Source organism: Rhipicephalus microplus, chromosome 5 (assembly GCF_043290135.1).
Source record: "Rhipicephalus microplus isolate Deutch F79 chromosome 5, USDA_Rmic, whole genome shotgun sequence".
NCBI classification, from domain to species: Eukaryota; Metazoa; Arthropoda; class Arachnida; order Ixodida; family Ixodidae; genus Rhipicephalus; species Rhipicephalus microplus.
Window position 1 is genome coordinate 187,526,587 of NC_134704.1, and position 25,340 is coordinate 187,551,926.

At 44.8% G+C, this 25,340-nt stretch overlaps 1 protein-coding gene across 1 annotated transcript in view; it reads left to right on the forward strand.

Annotated features, from left to right (window-relative positions):
- Positions 1–25,340, forward strand: part of LOC119174058 (putative acyl-CoA synthetase YngI) — a 584,783-nt gene that overhangs the window by 327,724 nt on the left and 231,719 nt on the right. Inside the window, exons 11-12 of the mRNA XM_037424838.2 lie at positions 21,880–21,971; positions 22,043–22,119. Of these exons, the coding sequence (XP_037280735.2) occupies positions 21,880–21,971; positions 22,043–22,119 (169 nt within the window). The remainder of the gene's footprint in view (positions 1–21,879; positions 21,972–22,042; positions 22,120–25,340) is intronic.

Genomic DNA, 25,340 nt, shown 5'->3' on the forward strand with positions numbered 1-25,340 from the left:
TTCCTGTGTTCACGTCACACGAAAAAAAACGAAATCCCGACTTGGCCCATCATGAATTCCTTCATATGCTGAACGCCGACAAGCTTGGCTCAGAATAATCTCCAGGCAAGGTACTGGAGGAAACAAAACGAGGTGGGTACCCAGTGACCATTCTTTGGTTTGTTCCCGGCACTTCATTGAAGATGATTTTAGGAGAGGCAATAAACTGTCATTGCTCTTACAACTACTGTCCCAACGCTGTTTCTGAATTACCCGTCATATATTCAAAATATAGCCCCTCCTAGGATAAGGAAGCTACCTCGAAGAAAACTAGCAGATGGCAGTACATCAGTTTGCATGAACGATTGTGCCCTAAGTGGCCTAGATGAAAGCATGCATGGAGATGTCGAGCGTGATTTCGCCAGCGAAGACGAACATGATGCAGCTGCGGGATTGTTAGAGGCGACATCTGACTTTGCGCTGCCCCCTGAAAGCGAGCAACAAACTAGCTTATGTACAGCTAAAATGACCCAGACATACTTTGATCTGAAGTGGACGATGAAAGAGGGGAAAAAAACAAATATCCTGCAGCCGAAAATCTCCCGCCTGAAGAACTCACTGCACACATGGCAAAGTGAGCACGATACGGTCCAAGAACGGTGACATGCTCTCGAAAGCAACTCAAAAGTTGCCTCTTTTTTAAATTTAGTAAAAGCAGCAAACGAATGCCACAAAACAGCAGAATGTATCAAAAAGAAAGTCTCCGATTTCTTTACTAAGAAGCCAGCTTACAGCGAAGCAATTCTTCTGCAGTGTGTGCCCTGAAAAGCATGCTCAAACAAAGGATACGAGTATATCAGGACAAGAAGCCTATTGAAGTTGCCTTGCCGTGCCACTCCGCAGAAGTACGTCAGGCACTCAATGGGTGGAATAGCTGTCACATTGTTTATAACAGAACGCCTTAGCGCACTGCTTTTGGTGCTACAAGTCGAAAAAGAAGTCTTTTGCTCTTTAATAAATGATGATAACGTGCCCTGCCCTACGGTGGGGTTTGGGCAGCCCTCAGCACACGAACCACATCTGTGAAGTTTTTTTTTTCTAAAACTGCTGCTTCAACCACTGCTAGCCAACTGGACTGGCAATGTCAACGCCACTGTGCACCACCTTGTAAGGTTGACACACAAGCCCCTTTCGAAATAAGTTATGTGCCTTTGAAGCCAGATGGCAAATCACTAACTCCATTTTATATTTACTTTGCAATGTGAAAATATTTAGTCGTGAAATGAAACACGTGCCAACTTCGAACAACGAGTGAGTTTTCGAAAACAAAATTTTGTTTCATTTTACGCACAAAACATTGAATTTTCATACTTTTCGCATGTACGTTGCAGTATCCAAATAGCAACAAAAGTTTTGCGATTGAAGTTGGTGAGAACATTGCGCAACACTCAAATAGCCCGAAACTGAACAATAGCGCTTTCGGGACTATTTAAAAAGAAAAATTAGAACACATGTAGCAGTGCCATGAAGCGAACATGAAACAAACTTCGCCATTAACGCTTTCTAGCTTTCAAGTATGAGATCATGTTTAGCCACGACTGGTCCGTCACTCACAGAAAAAAGAATACCCTCTACGTTGTAGGAAAAGTACTGTTGAGGTGTAAAGATTGCACTGAGCGGGCACGAAGCTTGACATGTCCGCTTGGACGCTCGCAGAACTTCTACGCGGACGCAGCGAGCCTGCGAGCGCTCGACACACGCAGCTTACCCAGCGCAGACGATCCTTCAGCAGTAGCACTGCGGTGGCAGTCAAGTGAACTAGGCTACTCCCGTGGTTTTCGGCACCCGCAGCAGGCCGACTCTGTGCGCTTTGATTCAGCGGCCGTGGTTTTAGGTTGATTTTATCAAAAAATAATGTGTGTTATAATAAACCTAACTGGTTAAAAATCTGTTTTGTGTTGTCATTACCCATAAACGGTAATATTTGTCCGCCTTCCATACCAATGAACGCCAGGTCGAGGTCTACCACTACGGACAAATTATTTTGATCTATCATGTCAGCCAACCAGCCAGGCATGACTAACTGAAATCAGCTTAGTTTTTTTATAAATGTACTGAATTGAGGTAGGGCAATGCGTTCGGTACAGACTTTTAAAACGCATACCCGCACTCATATTGTTGAAAAGCATCTGTTCAGTGTATAAGCGGTGTCTGAGATATTAATCTAGAAGTATACTGGCTTTTTCGGGAGACGTGGTGCTCTCAGCAGAAAAAAGAACGGGTGTAAGAAACTGACGAGAATAGGAGCGAAAAATGCGAAAGAAAGGGAAGGGTTGCTTGGCAGAAGGAGTCGTGGGGCGCTCGACCAGCATGGACCTGTAAGTTGAATAAGCTGGTAGGCTGTCCCTTATTTCTGTCAGCGTGTGTGAATGTGCAGTTGGCTCGAGTGGTGTAATGTTTGTACGTGTTATTGCTCGTTTTTCTTGCTACGTTGTAGTCAAAGTTTTTTTGGTTTGTGCTTGAGGCTGTTTGTTTTGAAGAAATACGTGCACATGCGATGACTACAATGGAAAATGTTCACTACGAGAAGTATCAAAACAGATACTTGTCACTGTGCAAATTAAAAAAAATAGTGGCGACCTATCTTGGAAATTATTCTGCAAAGGAGATGAACCTACGCTTTTCTTAAAGACAGGCCACCACCATGCAAACTGGAAAAGCCTACTTTTGTAGAAGTCTGACGACGAGCACGCACTAAAGTTCGACTGTAACCTGCATTAGTATTTGAAAAAAATAAAAAAATAAGCGGGAGGTGAGTATCTTATGCTGTCTACAAGAGCACCAAAATTTCTTTTCATTGTTTCAGCAACGGTATCATTTAGAAAAACATAGGACACTTTGGCCAGTTGTGAACCTTCTTCGCGTCACGTAGGTGTGTTTTATCATGCAGCGGCTCTCTGACAGCGGAGTTCATGGAATGTCTTTTTGATATTGAACACTCATCCTGTTTGTTTTATTTTGTGTGTGGGTAATCGGTTTTAGAAGTTGGTTGTTCTCATTGACTCCCACACTGTATAAGATAATAATCACTAGTACTCACATGAGACCTAAAATAAAATGACCATGTTGAATATATTCAAAGGGCAATGGAGAAGCTTGGTTATTTGCGACGGAAGCTTTTGAGTGCCACACCACCCATCAAACTTCTCGCATAAAAAAACTTTTATTACACCAGTACTAAATGAAAGCCTCAGTGTAGGATCCCTTCCTTTTCTTCTGAATAGAATTAGTAAAAAATTGATCCGTGTTTAATTGTTATATTTGGCATACATCACCTTCACTTCTAACTAAAGCGTAGCTAAAAAAAACTACACGTGAGAAGAAGTATGAACAGGCTGAAGCTTTTTACCTGAATTTTCATAACAAAGCTGGCATTAAAGAAACAGTTGGCATTAAACAAACAAGTGAATGTGCTGTGCGCTCATATCATTCAATGATAGTTGTAGATTACCGTACATACAGATTCAGGTATTCATTTTTCCCAAAACTATGCGTGACTGGAATATTCTATCACCTGGTAATGCAGAGTGTCCAATAGTTGTAAATGCATTTCTAAATGCTCTCAAGAATTATTAACAAATGTTTTTTTTTATTATCGCATAATAATGTGCCCCAAAGATACAAAACGCTGCCCTTATTACCGGTACGTTTCAATCAGAAAACTATGTCACTTGTTGAAATATTTTCTTTTCTTTTTCGCAAATTGTTACAAAAGCGTTGAATTGTATGCTTTTTTGCATAATATAGTATGCTTCCGTATGGCTTCTTGCAAATACTACCACGGTCACTATGTTGTGTGATGCTAGTTATGTTTTTGCTGTGGAGAGTTCTGCATGCCCATTCCTGCTGAATACCTGGTAAACAGGTCAGCAATACGTAATAAATAAAGAAATACATAAAAAATAAATTCACTGAGTGTCCTTAGCTTCAGTGTTCTCAGTTTTTGTGCCTCTCGCATGATTTGCAGTTGTCAAGTATAATGACATTTTTTTAGCTAAATTATGCAGGAAGCAATCAGCTGAACTCTTGCATCGTCAATGAAACTGATGGACGGTCTTTCGGGGATGGTGAAATGTTGTTCCAGGTGACCACGCTTTCTTCGTTTATCGTGCATCGTTTTGTAGCATTGAGGGGTTCATTTCAAAGCGTGGTGCTCAAAACGTTTGTGCTGTTAATATCATGTGATCTATCTTCTTGTGGCCTTTTTTTGCTTTTTGCAGGTTTGTTTCTTGCCTTCTTTTCCAAAAGACTGGGTCAGCAACCAGTAACTGCTACCTATTTGTAATGATTAAAACAATAATTACTCAGGTGTTTTCTCAATTTCATCTGCTATAAAGCTATGTTGAAAAAATACACAGCAACTCTGCAGCGCTTGCATGAGAATTGAGACTTTCTTCGCCTAACCAATGCGTGAAACGATCAGAATGCAGTAAATGAACAAAGGAGGAAGCGCCTAAAAATGTACTGATCCACCTTAATGAAATTCTGCACGGAGGAAGAAATTGCATTCTTTAAGTACCCCGGAGGTTTCTCAAGTAAAGCTCCGGATAGCCGGAGTGAAAAACCCGCGAAAAATTCTCCGGGGTGCCACGTCATCACTCCGGCTATCCAGAGAACATGCCAGTTAAAAATTGGCGAATTCCACTTACAGTGTGAATCGATGATATGCAAAGCCCGAATGAGGAATGTTCGTAGGTCACTTTAAAATCAGCACAACGTTACGAGGCCAAGTAAATTATGCCGTACATGGCTTTCATGTCATGATTATCATGTCTGGACGGGTCATTTACCTTCGTCATTTATTCACGCACCTGATGCGAATTTTGGTACAAGTTGAGCTAGCAAAACGCCCGCGAGCACGCTATGAGCGTAGCATGTAGTCATGTTTTACACGACACTTATTTCAAGATTATCATGTTTGGACCTGTCATTTACATTCGTCGTCTATTCGTGTCGCGTATTAGCGAACTTATAACGTGTACAACTAGAGAAACGGCCACGAGCACACTATGAGCGTAGCACGTAGGCATGATTTGCATGACACGCAATCGTGACTATCAAGTTTGAACGTGTCATTTACCTTCGTGGTCTATTCACGTCACGTGGTACCAGACATAGTATATGTGGAGCTAGCGAAACGGCCACGAGAGCATCACGAATGTGGCATGTAATCATGTCGTTACATTACACGCATGTCATAATTTTTATGTTAGGGTCTGTCGCTTGTATTCTCTATGCAGTCATGTCATACCATGCCAATTTTGCTTCATGTCATGTGAACGAACTATCGCAAGAGCAGCAACAACATGAAATGTAAATCGTGACATTCATGACATTGATATCAAGATTTTTATGTTATGACTAGTTACTTATGCTCGTCACACAGTCAGGTAATGCCACACCAATTAAGGTATAGATACTATTATCGATACCAATTGCAGATCCAATAGTGTTTTCTACTCATCCTTTCCAAAAACTATAATAGAGTGGAACAGCTTAAGTGACCAACTGGTTAGTATAACAAATAATGATTTATTTTTATCTATGCTGTGAAATTCTTCTTGCACTATGTATGTTCTGTGTGTATGAAAATGTATTTATGATTTATAATTATGTTCTGATAAAGTTGAAGGTGTATTCACGCGCATTTATGAGTTTTGGTACAAATTTATTTGTACGGATTGTTTTTTTATCCCCGCCTCCCTACGTAATGCCTATATGGCGATGTAGGTACTCTGTAAATAAATAAATGAACTGTCGAAGTGGCCTGGAGAGCTAAGAGTCGTAGGTGGCTGGATATATAGACAGACAGACAGACAGACAGACAGACAGACAGACAGACAGACAGACAGACAGACAGACAGACAGACAGACAGAACTGTTACGGAACCGAAGGGTTTCGTAACCGCAAAGGCTATTTCTGTTTTTATAAAACACGACGACATTTTCCGTCCCTTTCGGTACAAAATTGACTCGGCGCTGTGTCTGTGTGCCTCGTCTATCCTTTCATTCCGTCTAGGGCACTGTTTCTCGCTCAGAAAAGCATCGCTTGTAGCACAGCACTACGTCAAATTCCACACACATAAAAAAGAGGTTCCGCTATCAAGTATTGTTTATCCCCTTCACCATCATGCAGCGAGACACTGCTGCACCCCGCGAGACAAAATTCTGCTGAGGGCAATGTCCAGACCCCTGCTTTTTTTCTAGTTTACCAAGCTCAACAAGAGGATACAAATCAGATTTGTTACCAGAACTTGTTTTTTTTATATATAACTGTGACCTAGCCTACTACAAGCATGTCCACAGGCGAACAAAAAGGCAAATATCGTGAAAATCGCATTACCTTGTGAGCCAGGTCAGCACAAATACACGCCGTGGCGTTTGATTCAGAAAAAAAATAACCACGAAAGAGCCCAGCGCGATGCTTGTTTCGCCTCAAAACAAGCACGCGTGTGAAAACGCGCCGCATTCGGGTGGCCACTAAAACCAGCGGGCAATGAATGCTTTACAGAAGCAACACTGCGCATTGCTGTGGTGGCAGGCACCACGTGCCGCTCGTTAGATGTAAAATGGTAAAAATATGCTTGTGGCCCTTCGTTTTTTGTAGATATTTTAAAAGATATGGGTTTTTTCTTGCTCTAACACATGCTTTACCCCAACTTCATTATTACCCTTGTTAGCAGGTGAGCAGCGTGTTTCTGCTTTGAAGCTCGTTCTTGACTTGACCAAGCAAGACAGCCGGAGCATCTATGAAACGCGAAGGCCGACTTGGGCGTTCTGAAGTCGGCTGCTTGTTTCACGCCGACTTGCTCAAGTCAAGAAGTCGCCAGCCAAATAACATCTCTGCATTCGGGGGTTAGACTCTCTTCTCAAGCACCCAATAACTGAACTGCTAAGAAATTCGGAAATCATTTTTACTTATAGAAAAACCGCAACACCACAACCGAAACCGAACCGAGTGCGCTTCTACGTTGTGACAAAAAGATTTGCCTGACGCTGCCGAAACCTGCCTGATTGCACAGAATGCCCGCCAGATGGCACTGCATGTCCACGTCGTCCGTGGCGATCGGCTAAAACGCTTACGCTGTTATGGCAAAATATTTGGCGAATCGCGCGTTGCTCAGAACGCATTACCCCTTGAAACTTATAGCACGCCCACTAACACGGAAAAGAAATCGCACGCTCAACCAAGGAAGCGCTGGCCAAACCCACACAATCAATAGCTGACAAAGAGATGCTGCAGTGGCTCATCAGTTTGTCACTTCCGCCAGAAAAAAATCTACGTCACACACACACTGTTGCCATTATTTCTGCTAGACGAGACAAGACGAGCGTTTCGAGGGAAGCTATAAAATTCATTTAAAAGAACCTGCAAAACTCTCAAGCCTGCATTTTTGACATGAATAGCACAAACGAGCCAATGAACGTACCTAGTGAATTTTATTGAGATCTACTGAAAATTTTGTTGATAATTGAAAAGATCAACAATTGACATCTTGCTGCAATATAGACCTACGTGACCTCGAAAAATTGTCGTATTTGGCCTTTAAGGAAACGATGGAGCATGTTCTGATTGAATACGGCTATATCCACCTAGGTATACGTGTGGATACGAGACCACATGAGGCTTTGCGTTTCAGGGACAAATACGGAAGGCTGAACACGTCCATGACAGAAGCAAGAAAGAGGGGGCTAGAGTATTGGTGGCCGAAAGAGATAAAGGACAGGAATAGATGAATGATGACGTCATCTGCCTGAAGAGGCAAAATGATTGAACGAAAATTATATTTTTTGTTATATGTTTATTTCGAAATAGAGAAGTTAATAGGCCAACATAAGAAGAAAGGTATCTTTTTGTTTTCTTCTTGCAAGCCATGTGGTTCACATGTCAGCACCCCATTATAAAGTGAACGCTAATGGCTCTCATCCATCCGTAGTTGCATGTGGCCAATGACGTGTGCACGTGCGCATGTCGTGTGTGGTTGGAATAAACGGCCGCTAGGCCAGCTTAGTCTTTCCTGAGCTTCTGCGGGCTGCGGGCTCACTCACTCCTACTTCTCGTGCAGCGTGCGTGTCGGCACACATAGCTTCTTGCTTGCAGTCGCTCTTGCCGCCGGACAGCGCCCGCCGACACAACAAGTCGTCAACTAAAATAATCGAAATTTCGATCTGAAACCATGGTGCACCTCACCTTCGAGAGCACACTCACGAACGTTGTATTGAAGGGGCCCTGAAGCATTTTTTGAGCATTGTCAAAAAACTTTCCCGGGTGGTACGAGACCACGCGAGCCGAGTGCAATAGCACGGCACGAGGCTATTGCACTATTGCACGAGGCACTATAAATTCTGAAATGCAGCTGAAAGTTGCCTTCTCCTCTCTACTGGAAAGTTGCCTTCTCCTCTCTCTTCTCTTCTCTACTGACGGATAAAGGTAGAATCAATCGTCACAGCCGTTCTATGACCCATTTGCTGATTTCAACATCGCGAGATAGGTCGTTGCAGGGATCGCCCCGGGAAGCTGTGACAAGTCTTGTGTGCCGGCTCGAGCATAGAGCGTGCGCGTGCCAGCATACAGTTTCTTAGTGTTAACTACAGAGAACTCTCACTGTGCAATCATCCAGTGACAACGAGAATGATAGCCAAAATATAGATTTGCGAAGCCTTCGTACTCTCGGGCCTCGAATCGCACTTTTGGTTTCGTTTAATGCAGTGTTTTGGTTTTATTTCGAATAAAATAACAGACGGGTATAATTTGATGAGCGCACTTGAAATGATGAGTGACTTGAAATGGTGAAGCTAAAATTTTAATGTAGTGACGGCCCACTGCTGTACATTTGTTGATTTTAGTTGCATGAGAAGGCCACTTCCAGCCAACTGAAGTCAACTGGTGCCAATACTGTGAAAAAAGTTAGACAACTCCGAGTTTCACCCATAGTTTTCGTGCTCGATACAGCGCTGTGCTTGCAGCTTTCGTAGACACTAGCGCCAGAGTGCTCTTTAGTGCAATTATAGAAAGCTGTATGCGTGCGAGCGCATTGTAAAGGCTGCGTATTCGAATAAAAAAAAAAACAAGTGCTAAAGGTCACGATGCGCGCCACGTTATTCGTTCACCCGTGCCATTTCTCTTTGCGTAGCGTTCAGCGCTTTCATTGGGACCGAGACAAGCGAGAATGCGATTGCAGCGCGCGACAAATTTTAAATGCGGATCTTTTCTTGCTCACGGGTACGTCACGCGTCCGACATCCGTACGTGAGTACGGATGTCCGACATGACAATCACACTACGCATGTATGACTTTCTTCCCTCTGTCCAACCGCTGAAATCTACTTGAGGGAACTAGATGCTGCGGCGAGCGAGCGTGGTTGAAGCCATCGGAAGCCGCCGTTAGTATACTGGAAGCCACCACCATGAACCGTTGACTGCAGCCGGCGCGAAGGCTTTTTTTTTGTTTTTAATAAAATCCCAGCCTTTAGCGCAGTAAACTGTGCAAATAGACTAAAAATGTCACGAGAACATTTCGCACATGAGTACCTCAAAAATATTTTGCTTTTTACGCACTCTGCGAGGAAATAGTGGAGTGGATCCTCCTTTTTTAACGAGGCGGGTTGACAGTGTTTTTTATATGCAGTTTCCCCACTATCGAGACCTCAAATATGCGACAAGTGGGTCAGTAACTCACAGAGCAACATTCGGACAACGTCTCTAAAAGAAGACTTTGCAGGGACCATTTTGCAGAGTCGTGTTTTGAGCACTGGGTTCCAAAAAGTCATCTTCGAACTGATGCTCGTCCAACGCTGTTTTCTTTCCAAGATCACTTACACAAGACAAACCTTTGCGCTCATTGCTCTTTTTGTGTGTAAAACAAATTGTGTGACAATTTTAATTCTCATAGTGACTGATGAGTAATTGTACGGGTGCACGTTATAGCATTCCGCCGCACTCAGAAAGTGTCACTACGGCGTAATTCATTTTTTTGTGTGTAGCATTAGTCGGTGTTCTAAGTAATGCCTATTAGTAGGGTCTGTTGTATGCACTAGTTGTAAAAACAGCACTCCTCCGTATGCGAAAGGCGTCGCTACGGGGTTTGTCATTTTTCGTGTAGTGTTAGATGAGCGTGAGTTTGCTATGCTATAAAGAACACAAAAAATACCATCAAAACCACAACTGCCACTTGATAACGTTTGAATTCCGCGCCTAAAACGCCTAGAAGAGACCAGTTTCCGGAACAGTGAAGGGACCTTCCGGTGGCTTCAGAAGCACCCGCACGAGAGAGTAAGGATGCATCGTCAAGCCTTTTTATTGGAGGTCAGTCTGTCAAAAAGCTGGGAATTATTCTCCTTACTTCTCGCCTGACCAATATTTGCGCTCGCTCCCCCGTTGCGCATGCACGTTCTCTATCATCATTCTCCTGCGCTTCTCGTCTCCTGCTTCGCTCCACCAACACAAGAGGCATCTGCGAACCTACGCTCGGTCCCCCCTCTCTGTAGGCACTCATCCCCGTGGCGACCCACCAAGCCGACGCAGGCAGGATCTTCTTGAGAATTTTTTGATTGAAAAAAAAAGAGTACTCGCGCTGCAGTACCACACACTGGCACTATAGATCTTGATCTCCAAGGTATACTTCAAGTGGGAGATTTCACAAGCACGTTGTTGAAGCATAAACATTTGCAGCGTATGCGTTAACTAGAAACTACACCATCGTACGGGACCATAGGTCAATGCAGAGAATAGCGGGAGTTTTCAAAACATCGTTCACATGATGTCTGGTAACGCACTAATGAAACAGCGTGATAACACGCAAGGTTAAGCGCAAAGACAACACCGCAAATTGGTAAACACCGCCATTGAAACAACTCTGAAGGCTTGCTCCTCGCGATGCTCCGAATCACCCCATAGTGCCGTTAGAGAAGATGGTGTAATTTTTGTGACAGCGCTAGTACAAGATGAATTCTAAAAACCTTTCCGCCAGTGAATTCTTGAAGCGATACACTCTTTTAGAAAATCCACTGTATGACTGTTTGAAAAAGTTCTGCAGCGCTCCTTTAAGGGGGTACTGACACACAAAATTTGGCCTCGAGTTTTTCTGCTGCAATGTGATGCTGTTGGGCTGTTAGTCATGACACGACACATTCTTTGCTGCAGCATGCGACAGAAAATTATTTACAGGCCCCTCATTGTCGATCAGCTTCTGTTTTGGTTTGAGAAAGCTCTAAAAACTGGGTGCAACTCTCGCCACCTAGCGTGTGCAACTTTTGACCAAATCAGCATACAGAACTGTGATGCACTTCCGCACGATCCGCATCAAGAATTACTTTCGAATAGGAAAGGGCACTGGAATGTCGCCAAACACAAAACTTTCTAAGCTTGCACCAGGGCCAAGCACTCGCAACCAGGCGCCGAGAAATATAAACTTAGGGAACTAACGCGGCAAAATAAAAATGGTGGCTATGACGTCCTCATAACTAGTTTTGTTGACCGCAGCGTGGTGACGTGAGGGAAGTAGTGGTCACCTCGGGGTCACCTTCAAGGTTGTCTATTGCGCTAGGAATCGGTTGCTCACGCGAACTTCAATATAAATTAAAATACCTTCCAAGCTATATTCGCTGTTATTACCTCGCAGATGATACACGAATGTTCAGGAGAATAGACCCCGCAGGCTATCTCGGCCCCGAAGTTTTGTGTCAGTACCCCTTTAAGCTGAAATAACGTATTATTGTTTGCTGTATTTCTTTACATCTGCTTTATTTTGTTTCTGGCACACGATAATATGACAAGGATTTAACGTTCAATAATTACTGTTTTAGGTAACAATTACACATACATATGTCTGGTCGCAAAAGTGTGCCAAGAAATCCGACGAAATTTGTTTTCGCAAGAAAGTACGTTAAAGAAAATGTAATTTAGAGGTTTCGGAACCAGCCTGGTTTTTTTCCCAGGAACACCTGTGCCGCCCCTTACCTGCCATTTCGGAAGAATTGCGAAAACTTCACGATCATCATTGGATTTGAAGCCTGATTGTAAGTCGTTGTAACGTACAAATGTGCGCTGGCTGGACCACAGGCGTCCTGCATTGTTTACACCCATTTTTAAACTGTCCCTCGACAAACAAAAAAGGACCCAGAGGATAGGAACAAGTATTCTGTAGCGACGTTCTTGGAAGCTTCTTTCTGCATCCTTCGTGGGAAGTCTTGCAAGCCCTTACGGCATGGATGCAGCTGGCCCCTTTTTGTTGTATTTCTATTTATGCGGTTCCACGGCCTCTGCAGCTCAAGGTGATCATTACCGCGTCGTCCGTGCATAGCTGACTGCGGCACTCGAATAAAGGAAGCGGCGACAAAGGTAAATTGTACGGAAGACCTTAAGTTACGCATTCTGAAGCTCTACCTTGACCTCTGGTCGTGAGATGAAGGAGAAACTACGGCGACAGGGAAGGTCCGAGGCTCTTCTACAAGGCATTCTAGACACTGCGCTTTCGCCATCAGGAACGGCGCCCTTCATCTGAGCGTTAAAGTTCCTGGTCTTCGGAGAGCTTTAGCGTTGCATCTCTAAATTACGAACTCGAGTATTTTCTTTGTACACTTTGCTGAAAGAGAGAGTTTTGCGTGTCGGTGAGCAACGAGAGCAGGCGTCTGGCTGACGGACTTAGGCCAACCGACGAAGGAAAAAATCATACATATCCATGAAGCGAATGATGCTGAGTGGGCAAAGCTTCGGGGGATCATTCGGGTAACCTTGAATACACCATGTAACATGCAAATGAATGGCAACGCTTGTGTACAGTACATAAAATTTTCTTTTATTCCTCGTGCATTGTACCGAGGTTAGGAGTTTCCTTTACCTTAATTAAGAAGGCTTTATGAACACTGAAATGCAAAGAGCCTTACCATGCCAAATAATCGAGCGTGTTTCCGACATCTGTTTTTGCCGCTTCGGTTCGCACCTTGCCGGTGCATTCTGGCACTCCCAGAAGCAGTTCAAATCGCCGTATAAAAGTATTCCAACGTTTTTCACTGTCTTCGGCTATGCAAAGTGGCTCTGGTGGCTTGACGTTTTCCATGGCAGTTCCCCACTGATTGGGGCTGATGCGATGGGTCAAGGCGACACCTACTTCTGACAGCAAGTATCAGACATAGGGAGCTCAACCTGAAGCTTACGGATTGACGACACCGCCACGCCTGGCTCTGGGGGCAAGCTTCGAGGAACTTGAGGCTTGCGTGGGAGAGTGCAGTATGTTCGCCGTTATGCCTCCGCCTGGTAGCCAGTGGTGGTAGCCTGAAATCCACCCCAGTCTGTGTCTGTTTAACGTACAGGCGTGAGCATAAATGTGCGAACAACGGGAACGCGTGGCCGAAGGCATCGACGCGCCATCTAGCGACAAGACACCTGCTGCGGTGCGCATGCACGTCCCGTCGCATCAATTGGCCACTCATGTTGCTCTCTCCTACGAGCTAGTTGCCGAAACGACACTAGAGTGTCGCTATCTTTGCTCCATCAAATTTGTGTTGTTTTTTTACGCGGAGGCTGCGACGGCACTGAATCCAGCACCGGGAGCGCGTAATTACTGATGCCGGTTTACTCATTACAAATCTTAGCCAGCCTCGCAAAACATGTGAAGCCAGGTTGCCGTTGTCGCGTTCGGTGAAGTTGAACTTAAATGAGCCTAATTAGGTGAATCTAACTGTAGCTGAATTTATTTCAGCTTAGTTGAGAAAGGTATGACGTTTTAAATTTGGGCGTAAGTAAGCATAAGCCCAATCCAGGTTGCTGTTTTTATGTTCAGCGTAGTAAAGCCTCCATTGGCCCATATCAGTCGAGAAAAGTACTCGTACCACCAACTACAATAATGCATAGTTCGTAATGCTGTCTTTTTATTTCGCCAAGCAATATGAGCCAAAATGAGGCAAATCTATCGCGGCCATTAATCCAAGTGGACTTTCCCATTAGCCTAAAAATGCCGAACCCTGGAAGATACTAATGACTCTTTACTGTCTCAATACCAATCCAGGTAATGTTTTTGTAATTGGCGGTAGTTAACAAGCGTTCGAGTTATGGTTGCATAATTAGCCTCGTATTCAATCACACATGAAACATTCTAGAATTTTACGTGGCATAATTATGAATAGATAACCTAATGATGCAGCGCGAATGTAAATGATGCAGCGTGAAGGTAAGCATAGAAAGCTCTGCATAAGTGTGGTTGATCATGGCATCATCAAGGTAGTGTGAATATATGTAGGTGTATTAAGTAGTTCCCAGAACAACTCAGCCGTTGTTACTAACACAGTGGAACTGCAGAGGTCTCAAGAACCACAAGAAGCGGGCTCATTTCCGCCTCTATCTTGAGACCTTTGAGTTCCTTGTTGCCGTGGTTGCCCTTCAGGAACCCGGCTCGGACGTCAAACTCACAAATTACACTACATTTCAACACAACCCGGAGACATGTATACTTGTTCACAAGCAATATACCGCCCAGGAAGTCACACTCCCCACAACACCGCCTTTCCCATACACAATGGTGTCGGTGCTGCCTATAAGGCGATCTGACCCACCTGTTCATATTTTAAACATTTACTGTCCCCCAAAGCTTAAGAACGTCACGTTCAGCGAAACTTTCACATAAGCTATGCAGGTGGCAGGACGGGACCCCCTCCTGATCGTCGGCGACTTCAATGCCCCAAGCAGGTTATGGGGTTACCCACGAGAGGACACGCGTGGAAGGAAGCTTGCGGAACTTCTTTCTACACTTGGACTCACCCTCCACACTTATCCCGCCAGCCCAACACGTGTAGGCAACTCTGTTCAACGAGATACTTGCCCGGACCTCACAATTACACGCAACATACGCCATGCCGACTGGCTGAACACACAGGACACTCTCGGTAGTGATCATTGTGTATTAAACACAACTGTGTACATGCGTCCCTTAAAACGCCCACTTACACAAGCTCGTATCCCAGACTGGACAACTTTCCGCACCACTCTACCTATTGTAGACCCTCTCCAGTCGGGATACGACACCTGGTCTAAATCACTGACGTCTACACTGAAACAACACGAACAGCTGATAAAGCTCACGGAAACTCAAACGGACGTGGACAACCACGTCCTCCATCTTTGGCAGGCCCGCCGCAGCCTCACCAAACGATGGAAAAAACAGAAACATAACAGACGCCTCAAGAAACGCATCCTAGAACTCACGGAGCAAGCTGCGGAATATGCTGCTCAGCTAGCCAACACTAACTGGGTGGACAGGTGCAACACGGCTGCACGCCAGATGTCTGGTCGCAACACGTGGCGCCTGTTTCGCGCTCTCATCGATCCAACACAAACACGCACGGAAACTCAACGTCATTTACATAAGGTCATGCACAACTTTACAGGAACGACAACACAGCTGGCAAACACGCTCAGGGACCGATACCTGTGCACCACCAAGGACCCCCGGACGGCCGCATACTCCTATGCAGGCAAAAAGAACACGCAGTTGGACACCCCGTTCCAGCTCCACGACCTCCAGGCGGCCTTACGCAAGATGAAGCGTGGCACTGCACCAGGGCGTGACCAGGTTACGGTCAAACTGTTGGCCAATCTTCCCGACGCAGCCTACGCCACGCTCCTCAAATACATCAATAGCATTTGGGACGGAGAAACTCCTCTCCCTCTTGAATGGAAATCAGCTCTCGTGACCTTCATCCCGAAGGCAAGTAAACCTATTGACGTGGAGAACCTTCGCCCCATCTCCCTCACGTCTTGTGTCGGCAAGCTGATGGAAACGATGGTGCGCGACAGACTCTCCGAGTTTCTAGAAACAGAGCACACTTTTGCGGACACCATGTTTGGATTCCGCCCTCAGAAGTCAGCCCAGGATATACTTCTACAGCTCCACCATGACATATTAGATCCTGTTGAATGCCCCCACAATGACAAGGTAGTCCTGGCCTTGGATCTTAAAGGAGCATTCGACAACGTGAAGCATGAGGTAATCCTTGACCACCTCAGTCAGACCAACTGTGGTTATAAAACATTCAATTATGTTAGACAGTTTTTTACAGACCGTCGAGCCTACATACGCATACAAGATGATGAACATGGGCCTTACGTCATCGGCTCGAGGGGAACTCCTCAAGGCGCGGTCCTCTCTCCCCTCCTATTTAATATAGCCATGCTTCATCTTCCCCCCAAATTGGCTTCTTTACCAGGGATACATCACGCTCTTTACGCGGATGATATCACGATCTGGGCCACGCAAGGTAACCTGGGTCACATGGAGTCATGCCTGCAAGCAGCAGCGACTGTAGTCGACGACTACGCAACCTACTGCGGACTCGAGTGTGCCCCGGCTAAGTCCGAATTTGTGCACGTACGTCCCTCCCCTCAGGACACAACTCAGCTCCATATCAGTCTTCCCTCGGGACCGATCCGTGAGGCCAAGGAGATCCGCGTCCTTGGCCTCTTCATACACCACCAACGCAAGGCCGACACCACAATAGCCAAACTTCGCACGGTGGGAGACCAGGTGGGCCGTATGGTCCGCCGGGTCTCCAACAAGCGGGGCGGATTACGAAGCAGGGATGCAATGCGGCTTGCCCATGCTTTCGTAACGAGTAGAATACTCTACTCGACTCCCTACTTGCACCTACGCAAACACGAGGATGATCAACTCGAGGTCATCCACCGTAAAGTTATCAAGCGGGCTCTCGACCTCCCTATCACCACGTCCAACCAGAGACTTCTGGCCCTAGGCGTGGTGAATACCTACCGGGAACTTCGAGAAGCCCACCTCGTTAACCAATACACGCGCCTTGCACAGACCCACTCCGGTCGCCGCCTCTTGGACCGAATACACATCAAACACGATTACTATATTGAGAAAAGGGTGAGAGTGCCAGAACCTTGGAGACGCGCCCTCCGGGTCCGACCCCTTCCCCGCAACATGTCCAAAGAAAACCACAGTGGTCGCCGCCAGGCGCGCGCGGAAGCGTTGCAGCGACACTTTGGTCAAGAGGAACACGTGTGCTACGTGGACGTTGCCGGCCCGCACCATGGGGGTGGTATACTGCCGCAGTCATACACAACGCAAACACCGTAAACGGGCTCACTTTCAAAGCCTACAGCGCAACACACGCGGAGGAGGTTGCCATCGCTCTGGCTCTCACCTATCCCTCTTCTAAACATATCATCACCGACTCACGAGGGGCCTGTCGGAACTATCAGCTAGGGTGGGCTTCACCGCTTGCTCAGCGCATACTGGAACCTAGCTGCCGATACGTTAATCCAACTCCGCGAAATCTGGTTTGGGCACCCGGTCACCAAGGACTCAGGGGTAACGAACAGGCCGATCAGGCCGCCCGCGCACTCTCTTCCCGGGCTATCTCCCTGTCTTTGGAAGCCTACTCGCAATCAAACAATTCGGCCCTTTCATTCAAAGATATTACCAGTTACTACAAGGAGGAGCACCGGCGCTATCCAGACCCTTGTAAGGGACTGCATCGCGCTGACGAGCGCCTCCTTTTAAAACTGTTTACCAATACTGTACTGTGCCCGGCGGTGCTAAAACATTTCAATTCATCCTTTGATGGCACGTGCCAGTTCTGTGGTGAGGTGGCTGACACCTTTCACATTGTCTGGGCGTGCCAGTCTAATCCATCTATCCCCCCCAACCCCAATCCCACGAGAGAGGACTGGGAGGCGGCCCTGCTCGGCTGTCAAGACCTGAAGGCCCAAGAGGCTCTGGTTCAACGTGCGCGGGCGGCGTTGCTTGCCAATGGAGCCCCGGAATAGGGGTTCCACCTAGTGCTGTGAGGGTAGGAGGCCAATAAGGCCCCAACCCAATCACCTCTCTGTAACCATTTAATGGTTATTAAATGTTTTCACCACCACCCAAGTAGTTCCCATCAAACACAATGCAATTCATTGATGTGGAATTGTTATGAGCTCAGAAAATTAAAGCTGAGGAAGATAATAATGAGTGATCACGAATGATTGTCTCGTTAAACTGAATTATATATAATTACCCTTGAACTATTTTTAACTATGTGTCTGTACTTAGTGTGCTTGTTTCATCATTATGCTAATAAACCGGTACAAATCAATGCGCGAGCCCTGCGCTGGAACCAGCGTCGTTGCAGCCACAATTCTAAAAAAAATGGCAGATCCCACGTACTATGGAATCGATTATATGAGAAGCGGGATTGAGTAAGGTAGATATGTCAATTTCAAATCACCACAACGTTACGAGGTGGAGGTAAATTTGCATTAAAGGGCTTCCGTGTCATGATTATCATGTTTGTGTCGTTCGTCATCTATTCACGACACGTGATACCATATTTAGTATATTTAGAGCTAGCGAGACGGCCGCGAGCACTCTATGAGCGTGGTCTGTTGTCACGTTCTTACATGACACGCGTCTCATGGTTATCACGTTTGCAACAGTCATATAACTTCGTCATGTATTGATGACATGTAACACCAAATTTAGTATATGTGGAGCAAGCGAAACGACCTCAAGTGCATTACGAAGGGCCCAATATACTCCAACGTAACGTTGACGCGCGTACGCTGGGCACAGCGATGCTAGGTTAGAAAAACGTGAGCACTCTATAGTCTGACGCCAAGCGCAACCGTCGAGATCAGCGTCTGTAGACGCGGCCCAGACGACAACCGGCGCGAAATTCCACAATCTGCAATTGGTGCCATGAAGGCGGAAATGTTGTAGGCCCGTGTACGCAGATTTGTGCGCACGTTAAAGAACCCCAGGTGGTCAAAATTTCCGGAGCCCTCCACTACGGCGTCTCTCATAATCAAATCGTGGCTTTGGGACGTTCAACCCCACAAATCAATCAATTGCAATTGGTGCCAATGCGTTATCTAAACAGCACTGCGTCTGCGTCTTTTTTGAGACAGAGGTATGCCGGACGCGCTGAAAGCGCATGCGTCAAGGCAACGCAGCGTGCCTGCGAGTACACGGCAGGACCGGCGCCTGGCGTACGGTGGCAACGTACCAGTTTGGAACAAGTTTTGCCTAATGGAACGTTTTTTCACAATTTGCGCTTGTTTTTCTAGCTTGTTTTACGTCATTATCACACGCGTATACTCATCTGATGTTCATTGCCGTTCTATTCCTATTAAAACTATTATTAATATTTTGCCATTGTTATTCCTGTTAGGACTCATATAATAATTGACATTTAGTTCATGTAATTGTTTGTATGGAAATTGTACCAATTCATGTATGTATTCCTTTTAAGCTCCCCTTTACACAATGCCCTCTTGGGTCTGTAAGGTATTTTGAATAAATAAATAAATAAATAAACGTGATGTGAACAAAACCACCGCAAGAGCAGCAACACCATAAAACGTGAATCATGACATTCATTACATGCATGTTATGTTTTTGATCCTATGACTAGTCAAATATGCTCGTCATGTAGTCATATTATGCCACACCAAGTTTAGTATCAATACCATTATCTATACGGCCGAAAGAGCTAAAAGTCGTAGGCTGCTAGATAGATAGATAGATAGATAGATAGATAGATAGATAGATAGATAGATAGATAGATAGATAGATAGATAGATAGATAGATAGATAGATAGATAGATAGATAGATAGATAGATACGCTCAAAGTCGCCGAAGTTCGCTAAGAAATGCTTCGCATTTAAAAGAAACAAGGGCATCATATCCACGAAGGAAATGATGGATTTCGTTCTTGCTTCCGTCCATCCATGCGTGCGTCTGTGTGGCCGCCCGTGCGTCCATCCTCCCGTCTGTGCGTCCACACGTTCATCTGTGTGTCCGTCCCTGCTTTCGTCCATGCATCCGCTCCTGCGTCCGTCCATGCGTCCATCCATCCGTGCAGCCATCCGGGCGTTCGTCTATGCATCTCTGTGTGTGTCCGTTCTTCCACCTATTCAACACTCCAAGTACCACCATCTCGCATCTTTTCATCATATATTCCTCATATAGAAGCACTGCCATCCAGCGGACATTCCAAGGACTGAACGAGAGGAGGCACACGCACACTTTCTAATGGCTTGCGCTTCGTGTCTACTTCCCACCTTTAACCACCTCGAGTTCTTGGTATATACTAGTTCACTTTATTCATGGCACTGCGGCCGAACGCTCGCTAAACCTTTCTAAAACCTAGAAGGTTACGCCCAGCGAGTATAACGTGGCAACCCTTTCTTGTCTTCTGTGCGTTGTCGAACAATGAAAAATTCGCAGCGTGCGCGTTAACTAAAAACCGAGTTCTCCTGTCTCTCATTTACCCTTAGCAGTCTTTGACATGTACAATAGGCACTATATTTTATTGTTCAACAGCGCACAGAAGAAATTCCTCACCGGCACCACCTTGGAGGTCAAAATGTTATACTTTTTACACACTACTACAACGGCTACGAGGGACGAACGGTTGCCCCTATAAGGAGCTTTGCCCCTAAAAGAACAACAACAGCACAAATTTAATAATGCAAAAACAGCGACACCCAGTTGTCATTTTGGCTATGAGCCCGTCGGAGAGAGTGACATGGGAGGCCAACTGATACGACGGAACGCTCACTCGCACCGCAGGAGGCGTCTCGTCGCCAGAGAGCGCATAAATGCCTCCGGCAAGGCGATCCCGTGTTCTGAACACTTATGCTCACGCCTTTAAATCCCAACAAAGCCCGCCGCACGCACTGTTTTTTCGAGGCAGAGGACGTCAAGAAATCGATTATTAAATGATTGTATCATAATATACGTTTCGGATCGGCTTGGCGATGTTCCTGTGCCGCTGCAGCTTCGCTGGTGAGAGCTCGTTTCTATTATCTTTATTTCAAGGCAGAAAGACAACTTGTTGTCTGGAACGTCTTTCTTCTTCATCGTCAGCAGCCACAGCACAAAGTACACATATTGCCTTACAGATGTGTATGGGGTGCCTCACTTTTCAGCGGGATGATGACTGACATAGTGGCTGCTTCATTTTCATCGTCATCGCCATCATGTATAGTGCATACCTCGGATGTGCTGTGCTGTGATGGTAAAAAGAGACGATGTAGCCTGGAATGCGCTTGCTCTTCATCGTCATCAGCATTATTGTCATCGACGGAAGACGGCAAACATGGCTTCGCCCCTTAAAGGAAGTTATGTGCGAATATATAGTGCCTATAGTCGATGAGATTACATTTCATAGAGGCACGGATTGTAGAATCAGGAAGAAAAGTAAAAGAACTAAGATGAATGTACTGAGGGAGACAATCAAGGCTTAACAGAAGACACTGGCAGCGTGAAGGAGGGCGCGGCGACGATCTATTCAGCCCCATTCAGCAGTGATTGCGAGAATGGACGAGAGGCCCGTAGGCCAGTCACAATACTAGTGAGATGAACTTTTTTTTTCACCTGTTCAGATGAACTTTGTGTAGTGGCAGGTAGCGATCTCAAGACATTGCGTAGGCTAACGACTCTATTTTCGTTTACTTATGGTGGTTTTGAATTGTCGTAATTACTTTCCCTATATGTTCTGTATTGCATATTGTGAGTGTTTGATTTCATTGCTACAATAATGTTTAGCGCGTCTTGCGTACGAGTAATGTATGTGTATGCAGTTTGTAACTCCTATAGCATGTCATGGTTCAGCGAAACGGCAAAGCTGGTTGGCTTTCTTCATCCCTACCCCCGCATAAACTTTTCGAATGGACAATTGTTGAATATTACCAGATTTCAGCATTAGTAAACAAGAAAGAATCGTATATAATCGTTTCATTTATGGCAGTGAATTGGTTTCTTTTATTAAACACGAACGTTCAGGTTCACATGAAGTTATTGTGAGCGACAATTAGGCAGTGTATTTTTTCTCACGCAGGTGCACAACGTTACAGGGAACACCGACACTCTACCACGACCTGCTTCACTGCCCGGAATTCGGGCGCCGGGACATTAGCAGCATTTGCGAAGGTTTGCACGAGTTTCTGTTCTTTCTCACGTCAGGAGCAATAGCAGCGCAACGGCTACAAATTTTGACGCAGGGCTCATTGGAGCAACAAGCTTGCAGCGACCGGCTCTGGAGAACATCGCTGACAAGCTTCGTCTTCGTCGATTGGTGGTGAGTGCTATAAGTGTATAGCGGCACGTATAGTTTGACTCGCTGGTAGGGGAAGAAGTTTGAACAGGGGAGCTGTTACATGCTTATTTCCAGTGGACCGCCGCATGTGTTTACCGAAAGCGTAGACCCGAAGCAGCCGCAGAATTGAAAAGAAATTAAAAAAAAACTTCCAGGCTAGCGCGGAAGGCGCAGCACAGTCAAAGCGAAAGCTACAAGAGTGGCATTTCAGAGCCTTTTCTAAACGCTCATCGGATAACTGGTACAAGCACACTTGCTTGGTACCCACTTTGGCAATACTAATGGTAATTTCTGGGTAATATAGGCTGCAATTCGCTACGCTATCCTCCGTCATTCTTCTGAGAAGTGTGGCATCCGCTATACACTTTGTTTGTTCCTATCATTCTGGCGCTACCCACCATGGGGGATCGGCCACGACGGAGCGGTGTCTTGCTATTTAAAAGAAAATGTTCATTAATTCAAAATGTTAGGTTTTTAATAAATATCCTTGATTTTGATAATGTTTCAACGATGAACTTATAATTATATTCTTCTCGTCTCCCGAAGGAAATCGCAAACGGCTTCGCAAACACTCCTGTGGCTAAAACCTAGCACGGTAACCCCAAAGGAAAGAAGTACCGAAAGGAATACATTTAATGTCAACCTTCGAAGTGGTTCGTCTAGAAGTCTTTTACATTGATTGGTGAGTAATCTGCACGTTGGAGAGAAATGATGAAGAGACTCACACTCAGTGCATTGCAGGCATAAAGGTTACTGTACCATACCAGACCTGTGTAGGTAAAATTTCAGTGGGAGGACTAGGCATCGTATTTTGGTAACTGCGATCTCGGTCCTTATAGAGGATGACCATCGAAATACTTTGTTGGTTGTTTGGTTCCTCCACACTTTGGTACAACCCACCTAGGGGGATCGGCAATGAATACGACGGTGCCTTGCTTTTTCAATTAATTCACTTCTTGAAAGGGAGGCTTGGATTAACTAGGTAATTTAGGTAATAATTTAAAGGTGTTAAATTTTAAGCAAACAAAAAACCTTGAAAAGGAAAACATCATAATCATACACACAAAAAAGATCAAAACTTTATACATAAAACAAGTGAATTTACCGATGTTTAGCAATTCATTCATTCAGATTCTAGTAGAATATTTGTAACAGCGCTAAAAACGTTAATGTGGCTAAAACCAAATGCGACTGCGCCAAATGAAAGATTCACCGGAAGTGTCAAGTTTAAGTCCAACTTTTGTATGGGTTCTTCAAATGGTCTTTTCCTTTGACTTTTGAGTTTTCATCATGACAAGAAGAAGTGCTCTATTCCCTCTCATTACAATAAAGGCACAAAGGCGACTGTGCCAGACCCAACCGGTGAAGGTAAAAGTTCAACGAAAAGACTGGACAACGCAGCCTTGTAATTACTATTTCTTTTTTTCTTGATGAACACCACTTGTTTTTCCAAGGGAACTTTAGGTGTCGATAGTCTGATAAAAACAAAGGAGATTTTTCAAATTTATTCGCCACTGTGCGTTTTTCAAAGCGTGCTGCTGTGATATATTCCGAAATAGGCAAAATAGGTAAAACAGGGCAATCGAGGGAAGACGCAGCCATTGCATCTACATGCTCATTGAGAGCTAAACCTCTAAGGCCTGGTACCCAAGCCAGTCGAACGAGTCGCTCATGTCTAGGAATGAGCGAGTAGAAAGTTTCGAAGGTACGTGAAATTGTTGGTGAACTTAAGGCAGAACAGACCAAAAGACATTCTGTTAAAGCAATCCCCGCTTATAGATTTTGGGGCAGTTTACGCAATGCTAGGACTATTTCCATTAGCTCAACTTGGTAAATACAGGTAAAGTCATGTAATCCACTTGAGAAAGCCCAATCTAGAGAGAATTATGCGATTCCTACGCGAGCCTTCTCTTCATAAACAGAAGCGTCACTCGCTATCACAATGGATGTTTCTAGATTGGCCAAATGATCTTCCAAAATGCCATTTATATACTGATATGGTAATTTTTTGCATTCTTGGAATATATATCGTCAATTACAAACGTAATTGCATCTACAGTGTTGAGTACAAGTATTTTCGAAAGGTTAAATCTTAAGGGGTTCAAAAGTTTCTGTATATATACTTGAGGGCACCGTAGTTTAGACCTTCGGTGGTTGGAAAATGAGTTCTGCTGGTTAATGAACACATACTGTGACCTCCTCTGAGGTGATGCGTAAATTTTAGGCAATGTTCGTACTGTTAGAATATGAAATCTTTTGATAAGAGAAGGCAGGCGAGATTCTCCCTATAGGATATTGTTCGCAACCTATTTGGGTAGCCCTGGGCATAAGCGTAATGATTCACGTTCTAACAGAATCAGTGGTCGAACATCTTCTTCTTCTTCTTCTTCTTCTTCTTCTTCTTCTTCTTCTACTTCTTCTTCTTCTTCTTCTTCTTCTTCTTCTTCTTCTTCTTCTTCTTCTTCTTCTTCTTCTTCTTCTTCTTCTTCTTCTTCTTCTTCTTCTTCTTCTTCTTCTTCTTCTTCTTCTTCCTTCTCTCTTCTTCTTCTTCTTTTTCTTTTTCTTCTTCGTCTTCTTCTTCTTCTTCTTCTTTTCATCTTATGGCTCTTACCCAATGCAGGGAATTGGCTAAGTGTTAGGTGACTTTTTTTTTTCTTTCTTCGCTATACTACTTGTATATGCTACGGATAGGTTACACCAGAAATAATTGCTGAATAGTAATATATAAATCTCTAATAAAATGAAGAATTTAGCTTTATATTCTTTTAGTCTGAATAATAAATTCCACTATGGCGTAGTAAACATCCCTGTGACTGTAGCGCAGAGTAGAGGCGCCGAATAATAGAACAACTGAATCGAATGATTCCAGACCCAAGTTTCGAAGAGGTGGTGCTGTGAATCTTCTTCTCAATGACGTATACAGGCTAGAGGATAGAAAGTAATGATTGATTGTTTCCTCCTCCTTGCAGAAAATACACAGAGGAGACAACGCTTAACCTGCTCATGCAGGTAAAGGTTGATGAGGTAACCCGGCAGGAATGTTTGGTGATTGCCCCTTCCATCATTCTAGACCGCGATATCTCATCTTTCCAGGAAAATATCAGATGGTTATAATTTTTGAAAGTTAGGTTGAACATTTTTCGAAAGTTAAAGTGTAGAATCGTGCAATCGTAATGTATGTTGCCCATGGGAAAATTGGAATG